Source organism: Girardinichthys multiradiatus, chromosome 8 (assembly GCF_021462225.1).
Source record: "Girardinichthys multiradiatus isolate DD_20200921_A chromosome 8, DD_fGirMul_XY1, whole genome shotgun sequence".
NCBI lineage: Eukaryota > Metazoa > Chordata > Actinopteri > Cyprinodontiformes > Goodeidae > Girardinichthys > Girardinichthys multiradiatus.
The window spans coordinates 5,341,131-5,357,989 of NC_061801.1; the positions used below are offsets into that span (position 1 = coordinate 5,341,131).

At 39.1% G+C, this 16,859-nt stretch overlaps 1 protein-coding gene across 1 annotated transcript in view; it reads left to right on the forward strand.

Moving 5' to 3' along the window:
* Positions 1 to 16,859, forward strand: part of pam (peptidylglycine alpha-amidating monooxygenase) — a 42,447-nt gene that overhangs the window by 1,630 nt on the left and 23,958 nt on the right. Inside the window, exons 2-14 of the mRNA XM_047372143.1 lie at positions 717 to 844; positions 1,507 to 1,624; positions 4,468 to 4,525; positions 4,731 to 4,818; positions 5,678 to 5,769; positions 6,066 to 6,149; positions 9,438 to 9,486; positions 9,982 to 10,049; positions 11,934 to 12,014; positions 12,095 to 12,171; positions 12,735 to 12,838; positions 13,423 to 13,616; positions 14,887 to 14,937. Coding sequence (XP_047228099.1) covers positions 756 to 844; positions 1,507 to 1,624; positions 4,468 to 4,525; positions 4,731 to 4,818; positions 5,678 to 5,769; positions 6,066 to 6,149; positions 9,438 to 9,486; positions 9,982 to 10,049; positions 11,934 to 12,014; positions 12,095 to 12,171; positions 12,735 to 12,838; positions 13,423 to 13,616; positions 14,887 to 14,937 — 1,153 coding nt within the window. The 5' untranslated portion in view covers positions 717 to 755. The remainder of the gene's footprint in view (positions 1 to 716; positions 845 to 1,506; positions 1,625 to 4,467; positions 4,526 to 4,730; positions 4,819 to 5,677; positions 5,770 to 6,065; positions 6,150 to 9,437; positions 9,487 to 9,981; positions 10,050 to 11,933; positions 12,015 to 12,094; positions 12,172 to 12,734; positions 12,839 to 13,422; positions 13,617 to 14,886; positions 14,938 to 16,859) is intronic.

Consider the following 16,859-nt stretch of genomic DNA (forward strand, 5'->3'; position numbering starts at 1 on the left):
GCTCCTGCAGCAGTGTCTGCACTCTCCTGTCGTCCAGAGTGGCAGACAGGTAGTGTGACTCTGTGGTGAAACCACCCATTAGTGTAAATGTGTAATTTAAGCAAAAAATGAAAGCAAATAGAAAGCTATTTTTTTAAGGGTGGAACAGCCTGCAGAGTAATCACCAATCAAGTGACTGAACAAATATTGCAGCTACAGACTCAGTGATACAAAACAGAACAACGATTAAGATTTAAACTATGGTTTTTAGGATTTCTGTTGCTCTAGGGACTCTAAAACTATCCAATCATTGGCCTGTTCCACTGACAGATTAAAGACAGTATATGTTTCCTTTACAATTTGGGCCTGTTAGTTACTATGTGAGTTGCTAAATAACATTGAACCCATTTGTGGCTAAATTTGTGCATAAAGAATGTCCTTCCTGCATGACCTATGTCACTATGTCGCACCATTAGGAGTGGGACATAGTGAGTGTTCAGGTAGAGCTCAGGTACGTGTAAGCAGCTATATAGTTGAAATTCCAAACAAACGCTCAATAGCAGCAATGATTGTTTATTAGGTAAAGATGGCGAAATGTGGGAGAAAAAGCAAGTCACAAGATGGATCAAGCTCTCCAGTTTGAAAATTACTGTCAAAATGACAAATGCATATTAGAAATTAACATTGCGTATTTTAATTACATGTAACTTCTGATGGCTTGTTTTTCACTTTTGCAGCCTGGTAGTGAACTGTACTGCACACAACCTGTAGGTGTGATGGGACTCTTTGTGGTCTGTTTGGTGATAGCATTCCTCCAGCACAGTCACAGTGTGGAAACACAAGCCTCCCTGTATGGGTCCAAAAGGTGAGTAAAAAGTGGAATATTTTATTCTGTATCATCTGGCTAATTCTAGTTTAAATACCTACATGATGCAAGGAAGATTTACTTAGATTAACATGCTGTGTTTTCCGTCAGATCCTCTGTATGTGCACTCAATAGTAAAATACATCTGTGGTTTTTTATTTATTAAATCTATTTTTGAATAAATCTGTGCTGTTATTGAAGAGTTGCGTTCCTTTCCAGGCCTGCCTTTGTTGGTACCTCCTGTAAAGTTTATATTGACGGTCCTCGGACAGTCTGGAAAAGTATGGAATTTGATTTAGATCTGGAGAGATTTTATTCTCTATCCCGTTCTCTAAATGTTCCATCCATCCATTGAAGCCAAAGCAGAAAGACATTCACACAGTTTGATTAAATATTTGTTTATCTGTTGCAGGTCACATCATCATTGTGACATTCATCAACATTATTATGTTTTCCGGATATCATCTACACACTAATAATCATGTGTAGAGACATATCCTAACTGTATTCATTAATAAGGAGATTTGTGTTATAAGATGTGCAATGTTAGGCTTAGCTGAACAAAGAATTTGTGCTTAACTTCTTGCTAACGACCGTGTCCTACTGAGTGTGTATGTGTTGGTAAAGGAGTAAATCCTATTGTTTCCGTGGTCTTCCCTCAGGGTTTTGGAAAATGCCTTAAATCCCAGTGACTGTGTGTCCAGAGTCAAGCCGCCACAGCTCTTCAACTCTCAGAATTTCACTGTAGATCTTCGAATGCCTGGGGTTTTACCAACAAAGGTGAGTCTTTTTTTTTTTTGGTCTAAAATGTGCTCATTTACAACAATTAGTTTGTTTTATGGTTTACCTTCATATAAATGTGACACAAAAAGTAGGAGTACTAGTGTTTGGTCCATTATTTCTCTGTTCTAACAAATCTTGGTGATTAATATCTGTCTCTTGGAAAGCCTGTTTATTTGCTTTTAACGGTGCCACATTTGTTCAAGTTTATGTATATAGCACATTGACCAAAGTGCTGTGCAGAGGTACAAAACAATGACAGCAAAGTACAAAAAGACAAAATAAAAAGAAGCCCCTCCATGTTACTCATGCTGTATTAAAAGCGAGTGAGTACAGATGTTTTTTTTTTTTTTATGAGACTTAAAAACATTAATAGTTAAACCTGGCTGATATTTAAGGGCCGTTTATTCCAGGAGCTACAACCTTAAAAGTATGGGGTAAGAACGCTGTCAAAAACAATGTGTATGTAAAAATGGAAATTTGTGCATATTAGTCAATAGTTGTGCATAAGTAAAATCCTAAAGAGGTATTGTATATTTTCTCTATAAGAATACAAAATAAAATGTTACAGCTTCAAGAAATTACAAACACAAAGTTCAAGTTTACCGTTGTGGTTTATTCTTTATGAATACAATATGCTATAACAGTTTGTGAATACGATTTCTTTTCTATGAGAATACGAATTTACATCAGCGACTCGGCGTCACGTGATCTCAGGCTGGTTAGTGGAGCATAATTAGTCGATTCGCGTTGCGCATGCGCTGTCACACTCCTCACCGCCAGTAAACGTAGTGCCGGAATGGGAGGTAATTCTGTCTAAAAGGAATATTAGGAACAGAGGGGAGATAGGGAGGAAATCAAGAGTATTATAAATAAAGCATTATTCTTATTTTCATGAAATAATAAACTAAAACATAGAATACAGTGGGTGGAGTTATACAATGATGTACAGTAGGTGACAGTATGCACCTCTGAATTTGTTGCAAACCGCCAGCAGAAGAAGAGAAGAAGAAGAAGAAGCAGTACTAGCGCCAAAAGAACGGACCAAGAAACTACGGTACAAAGCCAGGTAATGTTAAAAAGTTTATATATGTCTTAATGTCGTTAATATATGCTCTTGGTCCGTCATCTTGGCGCCAGTGCTGTTGCTGCTGCTGCTTCTTCTTCTTCTCTTCTTCTGCTGGCGGTACGCAACAAATTCAGAGGTGTATACCGCCACCTACTGTACATCATTGTATAACTCCACCCACTATATTCTGAACCTGAGATCACGTGACACCAAGTCGCTGATGTAAATTTGTATTCTCAAAGAAAAGAAATCGTATTCACAAACTGTTATAGTATATTGTATTCATAAAGAATAAACCACAACTGTAAACTTGAACTTTGTGTTTGTAATTTCTTGAAGCTGTAACATTTTATTTTGTATTCTTATAGAGAAAATATACAATACCTCTTTTGGATTTTACTTATGCAAAACTATTGACTAATATGCACACATTTCCATCTTTACATACACATTGTTTTTGACAGCGTTCTTAACCCATATAAAACACTCGATCTCCTCTGTGAACCAGCCCGGACTTTTGTACAGCTAACAAGACAAATCAACTATTGTGGTTTATGCCCTTGTATGGAAGCTTGTATGATAACACTGGTATGGCGCTGCCAGTCTCCCTACCTAGAAAAACAAGGCTTGTTACCATTGAGGCAATCCATAGTACAACGATATCGGAACGAGATTCTGCAACTAGTGGGAATGCCATATCCTCACGGTTAGCGGCCAAACTCGTCAGAGACCACATACAGAATTTGGGAGCACAGAGGATGGAATGACCTGCCTGAAGTCCTAACCTCTACTTTTTTTTTCTTTTTGAACAATTAAAATATGAACAATAACAGTCACAGGCAATAGAAAACAACAAGTCTCCAACAGAAAGAAACAAAAATATTAAGTAAAAGCACAAAATGGTCTTTATCTAGTCAAGCCCCTTAGTTTGCCTACATTTTCTTTATCAAATTAGTAACATAACTATATATTAAAACAATAACATAACTATAAACTATATTAAACACTAGTGGGATCAGCTTGGGTGTGCTGTCCATGCCAGAGGGACCGAGGCTGATGTGGTCGTTTACGGTTCTTCAGCTGTCTCTGTTAAATAAATAGTTAAATTGCATTTATGTCTTATTTCTTCAAACTTTAATCATCCAGTCCAAACAAACTATGGAAAACTGGAGTAAATACCAGAATACACTGATTGGCATTGGCTGAGGGTGTCATGTTTGGGGTTAGTAAAGGACCAAAGTCAGAAATACAGGTGAAGAGCAGGACATGGAGCACAGGTAGTGTAACAGCAGGAACCAGTCAAGAACAATGAAAACCAGTGAGCTTTTGTACTGAGGGAGGAGTGGAGAATGACATTGGATCCAAGTGACCTTAATCAGGGGAATGTGGAGCAGCCAGGAGAGGAGAGTGCTGAGCAGGGGAGCTGAAGGAAGATGAAGCACAGATAACTAAACTAGACCAACCGAGAAGAAAAAATACACTAATACTGATCTACATGATGAACTAAAATACACAGAAAACAGAATACACAAAATAAGTGAGAAAGTAAACCTAAAGGACCCTTTAAGGAATTCCTTAAATAAGTTCCTAATAAGTTCCATAGCTGCTTCTAAGGCTGTACCCCTTTCCAAGCAGGGAACAACCCAAAATACATTTAGACAGAAATAGTCATAGAAACAGAATATTGGGTTGTGGTTAAGTGTAATTATTCCGATTAAGAGCAACTAATTATGAGTTGATATGATTACCATCATCCTCTTGTTTAATATTTCAGTCGGACACTTACCTTTGCATGGCATTCCCTGTGCCAACTAGTCGGGATTCATATATTGGTGAGTCAGTCTTCCTTTTCCTTAACCAACTAGTTGTAGTTTATAAACATGTCGGGTAACGCCTCTGTGTATGGGACAATAATATGCATCTCACTGTGTCTGTTTGAATTCATTTAATAAGTTTATAATTAAATGCTGAACATTTGAAAAACTCCAGAAATGTTGTTAAAAATGTGTCCATTAATCATGTTGTTTCCTTTGTCAGTGGACTTCCTACCTCATGCCAGTATGGACACAGTTCACCACATGTTGCTTTTTGGCTGCCAGACTCCTGTCTCCACCAGCAGCTACTGGTATGGGCCACAGTTAAATAGAAAGATAAAAGCAATGAGTTTTATAAGTTTGAGTCCACTTTTAAATGTTGTATTTTAGCCCAATTTTTGAGCAGGAAAAACCCCACTCTTTGTATTCATGATCTGCATGTGTTCTTTTAAGCTTCCTGGTCAGCTAAAACGTCCCTTCATGATATGAGAGGTTGCAGTTGACCACCTCAGGAGGTAGTTAGAGATTCAACACTATGAGCTGTTAGGGTGGATGGGATTGTGATACACAGCAGTGATAACAGCAGCTGGACAGGTGTGTTTGAGCAAGGTGACCTTAAAAACTGACTCAGTTCTATCAGGAGGAAATGGTCAAAATTCCAGCCAGCCGTTGTTAAAAGATACCAGAACCGTTTGATCCAAATCGTTCAGTTTAAAGACAGTTCTACCAAATGTGTGTAAACTTCTGAATTTGAAGAAATGATCCTCATCATTCAGACATTTAGCAAATAGAATTAATGTTGGTGATCCTAAATGACCTAAAACAGGACAAGTTTACCCTGATTTAATGTAAGACTATGAAAAAGTGGTTATTTGTCTTTTTATAGATTGCATGTAAGTATCTGGTTCTAACTGAAAGATCATTCAACAGTTGTAGAAATGAATGAAACTTTCTGTAAAACACCGGAAAGACAAAGCAAACCTAAAAATAATCTAGATTGATGTACCTTTACATTACATGTGTGTTATTGGTGTCTGTATGTCATTTGTTCTCTCCTAAAACTAGTAAACTCCATAGTTTCAGCATTTCTTTCTGTTGTTTTTATGTAGGTGCTTCAGTCTGATGATTTTAGACTGACAGTGGTGTTGATTGTGTCACCTTTCTGTTCAGGGACTGTGGTAGTGTACAAGGTACCTGTGAAGATGAATCTTCTATTATGTACGCCTGGGCTCGAAATGCTCCACCAACAAAATTACCTAACGGTAGGTCACAAACACAAGGTAGATAATTTACTAAGTCATTTTCATTCACTGATTTTAAGTTTTATATTGTTTAATCTGTCTGATATTTAAAAAATTCTTCATTTAAAGGAGTATTTCTTCTTATCTGAATATTAATAGCTGCTGATAATATTCAGAATAATACTTTCCCACCTATATTCCTGTCCTTGCCAGGTGCAGAGAGAGCAAACAGCTGTCTATCAGAGAGATATTTGGCTGTTTGTTTTCATTGCCTCTTTTTTTTCTCAATGATTTGTATTCTTGTTGTTTTCCATCAGATGTTGGATTTAAAGTGGGGAGAAATTCAAGAATGTCCTTCTTTGTGCTGCAGATACATTATGGAGATGTCAATGCCTTCAGAGGTAAGCACTAGAGGCTGACATTTTTTCGGGAGTCCCACGGGAATCCCGCGGGACGAGAGACAGCGTCAGTAAAGATCACGTGATTGGGACGGTACAGGATAAAAAATGAACGGGAGCAGACGGGAGCGGGAGCTAACCAATAGGAGGGAAAATAAACTAGGATCAATTGTCTTTGGAAATGTAAAACTGAGACTTTCTTATAAACGTTAAGAAAAAAAAACTTGAATCGACGCCGCCATTGTGTAGTTTTTTTCCAAGAAGCCTATACTATAATGCGAGTCAAACGAACTACACGACCCACAAGCCAACAGTGCTACTGATCGATGTTTTCCACCTGCGTTCAGGATGGAGGGAGCAAACGCGGGTGGAGAACTGGACGTGGTAAAATTGGATTTGTAACGTAAAGTCAGAAATATTTTTTTGCGTCCCCACGAAATACTTTTGCGTTCGGCATTTTGGAACAGCAGCACAGATGACAAACTGCTCATAAAACAAACAGCACTGATATGTCATTGATATGGTTTATTTGTCATATGCAGGTTAACACGCAGTAAACAATGCGATTAAATGCTTAGGATAAGAAGAATCGTTCAAATCACGATAAAAACAAGAACACTAATGGCGTACAAAAAAAAGTACACATCATGCAGCAGTAATAAGCAAACAAAGTGTCACAGATGTGGTTTCGTGCAGTATTATTGTTCAGTAGTTTGTTTGACAGCTTGTGGATAAAAACTGTCTTTTAGTCTGATTTGAAGATAATTTTATTTAAGGCTGATTTCAAAACTCAATAAATCTCAAAACGGGTGTAGTGTTTGTTTCATTTTTGCAGTTATCTGGTTTGGAAACTAATCCCACAAAGTATTGCGAAATAACGCAAAGACTATTGTGTGAGAACGCAAAAAGAGAAATAAATCCCCCCTTGTCCCCTCGCGGACTCCGTAGAAAGGCTTCATCAAGGGAAGATATTAAATAAATATGTTGTGAAATAGAAAAAAATTTAATGTACCATTAAATGTACAATTTATTTAATACATCATTAAATATTAAGTGTACCACTAATTACGTCATGTCGTCTTTAAAATTATACTTAATTATTCAGTGACACATTTAATTGCATAATAGTCCATTTAATGATATAATGGTACATTTATTGTTTCTAATGATGTATTAAATAAATAAATGGTACCTTTAATTTAATGGCACATTTAATGTTACATTTCTTTCATGTTACATTTACTTCACTTATGGGACATTCACAACATTAATTTATTTAATGATGATTTTATTGTATTAAATTTGTCCAGTTTGACCCTCCATTCTTGATGCCTGTATAGGAGATCATGTCAGAATTTGAATCAGGTGTCCTGGAGCAGACACACATCTAAAACTTGCAGGGAAGGGGTCCGTGAGGACCAGGGCTGTGAACCATTGAGGTACAGTTTCTAAATTATGAAGGTAATGCCTTTTTGGCCTTTTGTTCAACAAGTACAGTTCTCTTACTAGGTGCAATTTTCTTTCGTTCCAGCAACTTGAAACATAAAAGTGATGTCATTGTTCAAAGGAAACGATCACTTAATAAATAAGTAAAATACAACTAGGTACATTTTGTTTATTCAACTAAGATAGGCATGGTCTGTTTCCTTGTTTGATATTTTATTATTTCTTCATTATTATTCTTTTTACTTTAACTGGCCTTTACTACAGCTAAAAACCGGGACCTAACTGGTCCTTCAAAGAAAGAAATTGTCAAAAGACTAAATGAAGAAAACAAAAATGGGAGTGGCACAGGAGTGGGAGTCGTTCTGAATGGGAGCGGGATGGGAGTGGGAGTCAATTTACCAGGAGTGGGACGGGACAGGATTTTTTTTCGTTATGCTGGCCTGGGATTGGATGGGACAAGACATTTTTCTGTGGGAGCGGGATGGGACAGGAGAGAAAATCCACTCCCGTGTCACCCTCTAGCAAGCACCACATTATTTCTTAACCTATTTTTCAAATTCCCAGAACTGCTGAATAGATCAAAGTTGCTGCTTCTCGAACAGGGTATGGAGGGACCTTTATTACATTGTAACACCAACAAATTCCAATAAATGATGTCAAAAAGAAGACAAAAACTGACTGAACTGTTACTTAGATTGTTACTTTTACTGTTTTCTCCAATGTTGGTTCCATGAAAGCATCATGATTTCATGAAAGTCTCTCTTTCTCTTTCTCTCTCTCTCTTTCCTTCTCTCTCTCTTTCTCTCTTTCCTTCTCTCTCTCTTTCCTTCTCTCTCTCTCTTTCCTTCTCTCTTTCTCTCTCTTTCCTTCTCTCTCTCTCTCTTTCCTTCTCTCTCTCTCTCTTCTCTCGCTCTCTCTTCTATCTCTCTCTTTCTCATATATGAGAGGGGTAGTTGTGTTTGTAAGCGGTTATGACTTCACTGATATGCAGTCAGGGCCATACAGGCGCCTGAAAAAGACTGACAACATGTTACAAATACTTTTCTATGGTCGCTTTTTTTAATGTTAATTTTGTTGATTTTGTCAATGCGGTGAAATTCTTACAGGTGTTTTTACCAGGTTTAGATGAAGATTGTGTTTTATTTTTAGTTTATAAGCTCTAGACAATGTCAGAGGGAAATTGTAGACATTCTGTTCTATTCCTATAAGAATGAGGGATTAATCTGCTGATTAATAGCTAGATCATATTTAAATGCACCATTGAAATCTTTATGGGCTCAAAAATGAATCTTTTTTTTCCCCCAGACAATTGTCTGGTTATGAGAAAACACGTTTTGTTATAACAAGTAAATTATCCCAGATGTGTACCAAGGAACAGCTGGCCAGAGCGTCCGTACTGTCCCTGTTCAGAGTAGGTGTTAATAATAAAATCAACTATACATTCATGATGACACTAACATTTTATGTGAAAAATTTCAAACTGAAGATTGCTAAATGACTAAACGTTTTTTCAGGAACAGTTGCAGCCATCTGTAACTGATAAGTTGTAGGTTTTTGATCATTTCTTTTAAATATGTGATTAATAAGTATTATTCAGTTTTATAACCTCTGCATATCTTTATCATTTGGGTCATATGCCATACAAGCTCACTGAAGACTGATTGTTAGACAACGCTAAAACAATAACATTCAGTATTTACAGTCTCTTCCAGATTGTTCCATACTGGTCCTGAAAATACATATATTCATTTTTCCCTGTCAGCAGTGGTTTAGCTGGGGGAAGATAGGCTGAAAGGCTGTGACCATTCTAGTTATTAATAATCATGTTTTTACCTCTTCTTTCAGACCATCACAGAGATTGCTCTGGACTAACTTTAAGAATGACATTAAAACCGTAAGTCTTAAGCCAAAATGATCAATTTTCAGGTTTTCACTGTAGGAATGGAAGCAGCTTCATGCAGTAGCATCCAGTTCGATTTAATGACTCTTTGCTACATTCAAATATATAAAAACAGTACATTTGTTCCTTAAAAATGAATGAGAAATGCCTCATTCTCATTTACTGCAACAAGTCAGTTTAGCAGTAACCTGATAGTGAATGTGTACAGCCATTTTTGAAAGAATAAGAAAACAGAGTTTTGAAATCACTCTGTAGGATGTTCCTATGTTTGGTGATTGTAGAGATAAAACATTAACAGTCATTTAGTAGCCATAATAAAGAGTTTAGACCAACTGAGGACCAACAATGTGTGTGAAATCACTAAAGACATGCCATTTTTTAGATAAAACATAAAGAAATAAAAGCAGGCTGAAGACTTGTGCATGGTACTGCCTGTATGTCCTCATCAAAGTACGAGTTTCTCCTCTGTTATTTGTTCCTTCATTAAAGGCAGCCATTCATTGCGGGAATATACCTGCTAATGTCTGTGGACACGGTTATCCTTCCAGGAAAAAAAGGTATGTTTCTTAGGATTTAACTCTTTGAACTTCATCATTCTCTGACTATTGGGGCATAAACTCCCTCTCGTCTGAAAGACTTCTAAATGACTGGAAAGTTCAGGCTTTTAATTTAAAATGAAGTTGGAACATCTTGATGAGCCATTAAACAATGTCCAGTTTCCTTCTACTACAATACTTTAGTATTGTCAGAATGTATTAGTAATTAGTCAGCCTAACCAATGTTGCCTTGGACAGTCAGAGGGAAGTTTTAGGTCTTGTCCACCACACCAGTTCTAGTGATTTACTGGTGCTGGAGCTTCATGGTTCTTTGTGTTTCCACCAGACAAACTCTGGCCCCAACAAAGGGGTTCTAACCCAGCACCAGTTTGCTGCTGGAACAGAGGAAAAAAAACATGCACTCATATCTGATAATTTTTCCCATTATCCATAAATGCATAAGAACTCAATTTTCCATCACTGCTGGTTAACATCTCCAGGTGGCTTTAATAAATCTTTCTTTAAAAGCTGTGTCTAACTCATGTTTTCCTGCTGCTGGTGCAGATAAAGGATCAGCTGAGAAGGATTTTGAAGTGTTCACAAGCTTCAAAAATAGTGTTAATAAATAGCTAAAGTATTTGCAGGGATACTGGGATAAATCATATTTTCTGTTTTTGGGAAGAATTTTCTACAATCTTTCCCAAAAACACAGGAGAAAAAGGATGAGAATCAGGCCAGAAATGAATGACACGTTTATAATGACATGGTTCTGATGTGGCTCTGCGGTGGTGGGAAAGCAAAGCGGTTCTTTTCCAGAACCAGATAAGAAGTGGCTCTACCACCACCCAGGTTAACAGCTCCTGGTGGGAAAGCCCTGAATATAGCCCTGAGCAAGCTGCACCAGTGTTTACTGAGCTGAGATGATGAGTAGGTTTAAAGTCGAGGTTTCACTCTTTCATGCAGCATTTATATTTACTTGATTTTTTTTATTTTTTATGTATGAACAATCAAAAACACACTGAAGAGAGGATTGTGGTCTTTTTGGCCTTTTTTGTGGAACATTTGTGTGAAAATGCCGTTGGGTTGGCAACATTTTAAAATGTGCCTCGATGCCAACCAGGCTTTTTAGAATAAACAAAAATGTGAAATGTTTGTAGCTTGTTACTACTTCAGCCTAAAACAAGTCAGCCACTTGACTTTGCCACGCCCTGCAGCAAGATATGTTACCAAACATGTGGAGGAAATAATTGAATTAAACTTATAAAATTGACTCCAAGTAAAAGTCTTTAGTCAGGCAACTGTAACAGAAGAGTACAGATGTTAGCAGCTTTGTTAGGAATTCACCTGAGATATAATAAAACATGAGCAGAGAGCAAAAATGACACATGCAGCAAGAAGAAGAATAGTTTGATCATGCAGTAGATATGTTTTTACCACATAACATCTTGCAACATTTAACATGTTCTGTCTTAGTAGAAACTGACAGATGATGAGATAAGATATTTCAAATGAGGAACTATGATGCTGTTTTTTTTGTAAATAGTTTAGCACGCCTTTTTAGAAAGAGAACATGTTCACTTTTCCTTACTTTGTAGGTTACTAGATATAGTTCATTAACTAATTATGCAATCAGCATCTGGCTCCAAGTTTAAATTTTCATCATAAAATCATCCAGAGTTGGATCAGTAACACCAGACTATAAAACCGCAATCTGTGACTTTCTTTATATGCAACGTCTTTAATAGAATCCAGCATCAGATGCCACGAGCAGACCTGGAACAGATCTACCCCAACACAGTTCTGAAAAACTGACATAGTTATCTGCTATAACACCTCCAATACCAGTTCTGGAAAATATAGGAAAAATGCACTGATAGAAAACATAGTTAAACTTTTTTCTTTCAGTTACAAATGCAGATGTTGCCTGTGATTATGATTCCTATCCAATCTACCCGTTTGCCTTCAGGACCCACACACACCGGCTTGGTGAGTAATGCTGGATAACTTATTGTTCCACTGTTTCTTGGAATGATGTCATTAGTTGTTCATGGCTGTTTCTTCCACAGGTAAGGTGGTTAGTGGTTACAGAATTCGTAATGGGAAATGGAGTCTGATTGGGAGACAGTCCCCTCAGTTACCACAGGTAAGTAACCAATTTATAGAGGCTGGGACATAAATTCCGCAAAACTGCAGTTTTCCTGAGTTCTGCTCTGGCAACTGGGTGTTTTGTTTTGTTGCACATCAGAACACTAATTTACAATATTCTTCTTAAAAGTCACTGCAGTCTGCATAAAAGATATTTGCCTTATTAAAAAAAGCCACATAGAATGGTTGTTCCATGATAAGAGGTCAGGTTGTTTTTGTAAAATGTTGGTTAATTTTGTCTTAATACCCTGTAGTCATTAATAGTCAGTCAGTCTTGTGGTCTAGGGGGTTAAGCGTGCGAACCATATACAGAGGCCTTAGTCCTCGACGTGGCGGTCCCGGGTGAAAAATAAAGGCCTCTAGGGCCAAAAAAAGATATTTAAAAAAAAAAAATAAGATTGATCTTTTTCATTATTAGGACGTAGTTAAACCATTATCATCTAAATGTATGTATATTCTTATTTGTGAATAGCTTTCCATAGATACTCATATAGCTTACATTTCCACACCAACAGCAACATTATGTTGTTCTTTGCTTATTACTTACTGTTTTCATTCCAGGCTTTCTATCCTGCTAACAAGGAGGTCACTGTGAGGTATGGTGACACCATGGCTGCCAGATGTGTTTTTACTGGAGAGGGCCGAACCTCCAAAACATACATTGGGTGAGTTTGACTAATCATTGCTAAAGCTGGCTGAGTTTCTCATAGACCATAATCGGAACGCACATTTAAATTCCTTATAGGATTCTGCTTAGTTAATATGATTAATGGATGGAATTTTTGGACTAATTGATCTAATTTTATAGAATATAAGACTGGGAAATAAGTACATTATTTCAAAGTTTGATTCTACTTTTTCACAGGTTTGAAATTAGAACATGAACACATGTCCATTCAGTCTCTACGATTATGATTTGTGCCTTTCAGTCACATTAACGACAGTCTGTTTTTACTCCCAGGGTAATATTTTATTATTATTGTTGTTTAACATGTTTTGAGTTGGCAGATTGTTGACAGAGATGCATTAAAAGAAACACATACCAGACGCAATGAATATGCTCTGATATATTTCTTATTTTTCTGCCACACTTTATATTTTAGTGATTGTACCCACAAATAACTGTGTGAAGCAGTATTAACATTTCCATATCTGCCATCAGACTCAGGGGTGCTCACACCTGTATATGATGCAGGCCGAAGTGACTTTGAGGTACAACCACCAATCATTGTAATCCTTTTGTCTGCAGGGGTACTTCAAATGATGAAATGTGCAACTTCTATATGATGTATTACATGGAGAGCAAACATGCTATACCCTTCATGAGCTGCATGGAGCCGGGCTCCAAAGAACTCTTTCGACATATTCCAGACGAGGCAAATGTTCCCATTGCCGTTAGTCCAGGTCACATGCACTCCATGATGCCAGTGGAAAACACTGCAGGTATGTAGTCTACCTCATCTACCTCTGTCTCTGGCTTCAAATTTGAATTTGGCCTTTATCTTTTGCTTCAGATTTTATTGCTGCTGCAAATAAAAACGCTAGGGAAAAAAACTTGGGGAAAAAAGTGGCGCTCCATATGTAGAGTTTTCTAATATGTTAAGACAATAACTTAAAGTAACATTTTACGAAATATATGAACTGTTTTAAACATTTATACATCAGACACAAGTGTAAAAGAAGGCAAATTGAGTGGCTTTATTTTGAAGTTTCTTAACCAGTTCAAGTTTTTGCCCAGAAGACATTCTGTGCCGTGAGCCCATGATATTAAATTCAATCCAAAAATTCCTTATTAGTCCCCAAGGGAAATAAGATGTTGTAGCTCATATTATGCAGGTTTCATTAAAGAGTTGTTGTAGATGCTGATGGCTGAGCCAGAGGGAGGATGCTGAGCTTGTTCCTGAACTGAACCTAAAGAAATCTGCAGTCATTGGAGCGCTTGTTTGATGAGAACGTAGGAGGGACTAGTGGGGGGAGGGTGCTTGTCAACAACAATAAGTAAGGTCCAGACATTTTTATTGAAATTAATTATGATATCAGAGGGATATGACTGCATCACTTTAAACGTTTGGTAGCCTGCATCACTGATAATCTACACCCACATGTGTTCTACTTACATTGTGAAACGCTGCATCATATCGGACACATCCTCTGCAGTGTGTGGCGAGGTTGGTTAAAGGAGTCATTGTGACCACAGTGAACCGTTACTTTCTGGGGAAGGTGTTTCAGCTGAACCAAGCACAGAATGTGAAGTAACATCACTATACAGGCGTTAAGATCGATAAACTCTTCATACAATATCACATTTTAACTTGTTTACCTGTGGAGGTTTTTATGATGATATCTCAATAGTGATATGTATGTGTGTATATAGTGTGATTTAGTTCTTTTATTTATGGTTTTATAACATGCTATTGTAGCTTGTTGTAAGTCTTACTGTTTTCTATGTGTGTGCATGATTGTCCCATTAGAAATGATCAGTGACAACTGGGGACTGGTTTGCAGCTTATATGTCATTTTCAGCAGCTGGTTCTTATTTAACTTTGTTTAGGCCATCAGAATGAAGACTTTCATAACATATTAAATTTACGCTTCAGGAACGTTTCTAATCTTTCTTAGAATGGTATTGCTGTTGTTTTTTTTCTTTTCTCTCCCATCTCCTCTCACCCTCAACCCAAACTACATCTGTTGTTTTCTCTGTTCTTCCATCAAGATGACCAACACCTCTTGAAAACCACCAAAGCAGAGCCGGGTTTGGATCTTGGTAAGTTCAAAGGGAATTAAATATGAGCTATGTCCATAACATTACATGACCAGCTAATAATTATTGAAATAAATGTTTAAATGTGTAAACAATACTATATAAGTAGAGCAGCACAGTATATGGCATGATGATCAGAACTGCAGAAATATAATCAGCGTAATGAGAAAAATGTGGGTTAATTTTAATGGATATCATCATTATTATATTTAACAAAACTTTTTCAAGTTCATGTTTTCTAATATTAATGCATACAAACCTACATGGCTGCATACAAAAGATTACATCCATGAACATCATCCAAAACATACTTCAGTTCGTTCGTTCGTCGTCTTCCGCTTATCCAGGACCGGGTCGCGGGGGCAGCAGACTCAGCAGAGACGCCCAGACGTCCCTCTCTCCAGACACCTCCTCCAGTTCCTCCAGGGGGAGCCCAAGGCGTTCCCAGGCCAGCCGAGAGACATAGTCCCTCCAGCGTGTCCTGGGCCGTACCCTCGGCCTCCTCCCGGTGGGACGTGCCTGGAACACCTCCCGAGGAAGGCGTCCAGGAGGCATCCGGTATAGATGCCCGAGCCACCTCAACTGGCTCCTCTCGATGTGGAGGAGCAGCGGCTCTACTCCGAGCCCCTCCCGGATGGCCGAGCTCCTCACCCTATCTCTAAGGGAGTGCCCGGCCACCCTACGGAGGAAGCTCATTTCAGCCGCTTGTATCCGTGATCTCGTTCTTTCGGTCATGACCCAAAGTTCATGGCCATAGGTGAGGATAGGAACGTAGACCGACCAGTAAATTGAGAGCTTTGCTTTTCGGCTCAGCTCTCTCTTCACCACAATGGACCGGCACAGCGCCCCATTACTGTGGCAGCTGCACCAATCCGTCTGTCGATCTCCCGCTCCATTCTTCCCTCACTCGTGAACAAGACCCCGAGATACTTAAACTCCTCCACTTGAGGCAGGAACTCCCCTCCAACCTGAAGAGGGCAAACCACCCTTTTCCGGTCAAGTACCATGGCCTCGGACTTGGAGTAGCTAATCCTCATCCCAGCCGCTTCACACTCGGCTGCGAACCGCCACAGCGCATGCTGTAGGTCTTGGCTAGAGGGGGCCAGCAGAAGCAAAAGAAGAGACGAAATCCACTGGTCCCCAAACCAGACCCCCTCCGGCCCTTGGCTGCGTCTAGAAATCCTGTCCATAAAAGTTATGAACAGGACCGGCGACAAAGGGCAGCCCTGCCGGAGTCCAACATGCACTGGGAACAGGTCCGACTTAGTGCCGGCAATGCGGACCAAACTCCTGCTCCGCTCGTACAGGGACCGGATGGCCCCTAATAAAGGGCCCTCGATTCCATACTCCTGGAGCACCCCCCACAGGGCATCACGAGGGACACAGTCGAATGCCTTCTCCAGGTCCACAAAACACATGTGAACCGGTTGGGCAAACTCCCATGAACCCTCGAGCACCCTGTAGAGGGTATAGAGCTGGTCCAGTGTTCCACGGCTGGGACGAAAACCACACTGTTCCTCCTGAAGCCGAGGTTCGACTATCGGTCGGACTCTCCTCTCCAATACCCTGGCGTAGGCCTTACCAGGGAGGCTGAGGAGCGTGATCCCCCTGTAGTTGGAACACACCCTCCGGTCCCCCTTCTTATAAAGGGGGACCACCACCCCAGTCTGCCAGTCCAGAGGCACTGTCCCCGACCGCCACGCAATGTTGAAGAGGCGTGTCAACCATGACAGCCCTACAACATCCAGAGACTTGAGGTACTCAGGGCGGATCTCATCCACCCCCGAAGCCTTGCCACCGCGGAGCTTTTTAACCACCTCGGTGACTTCAGCCTGGGTGATGAAAGAGTCCAACCCCGAGTCCCCAGCCTCTGTTTCCACCACGGAATGCGTGATGGCAGGATTGAGGAGATCCTCGAAGTACTC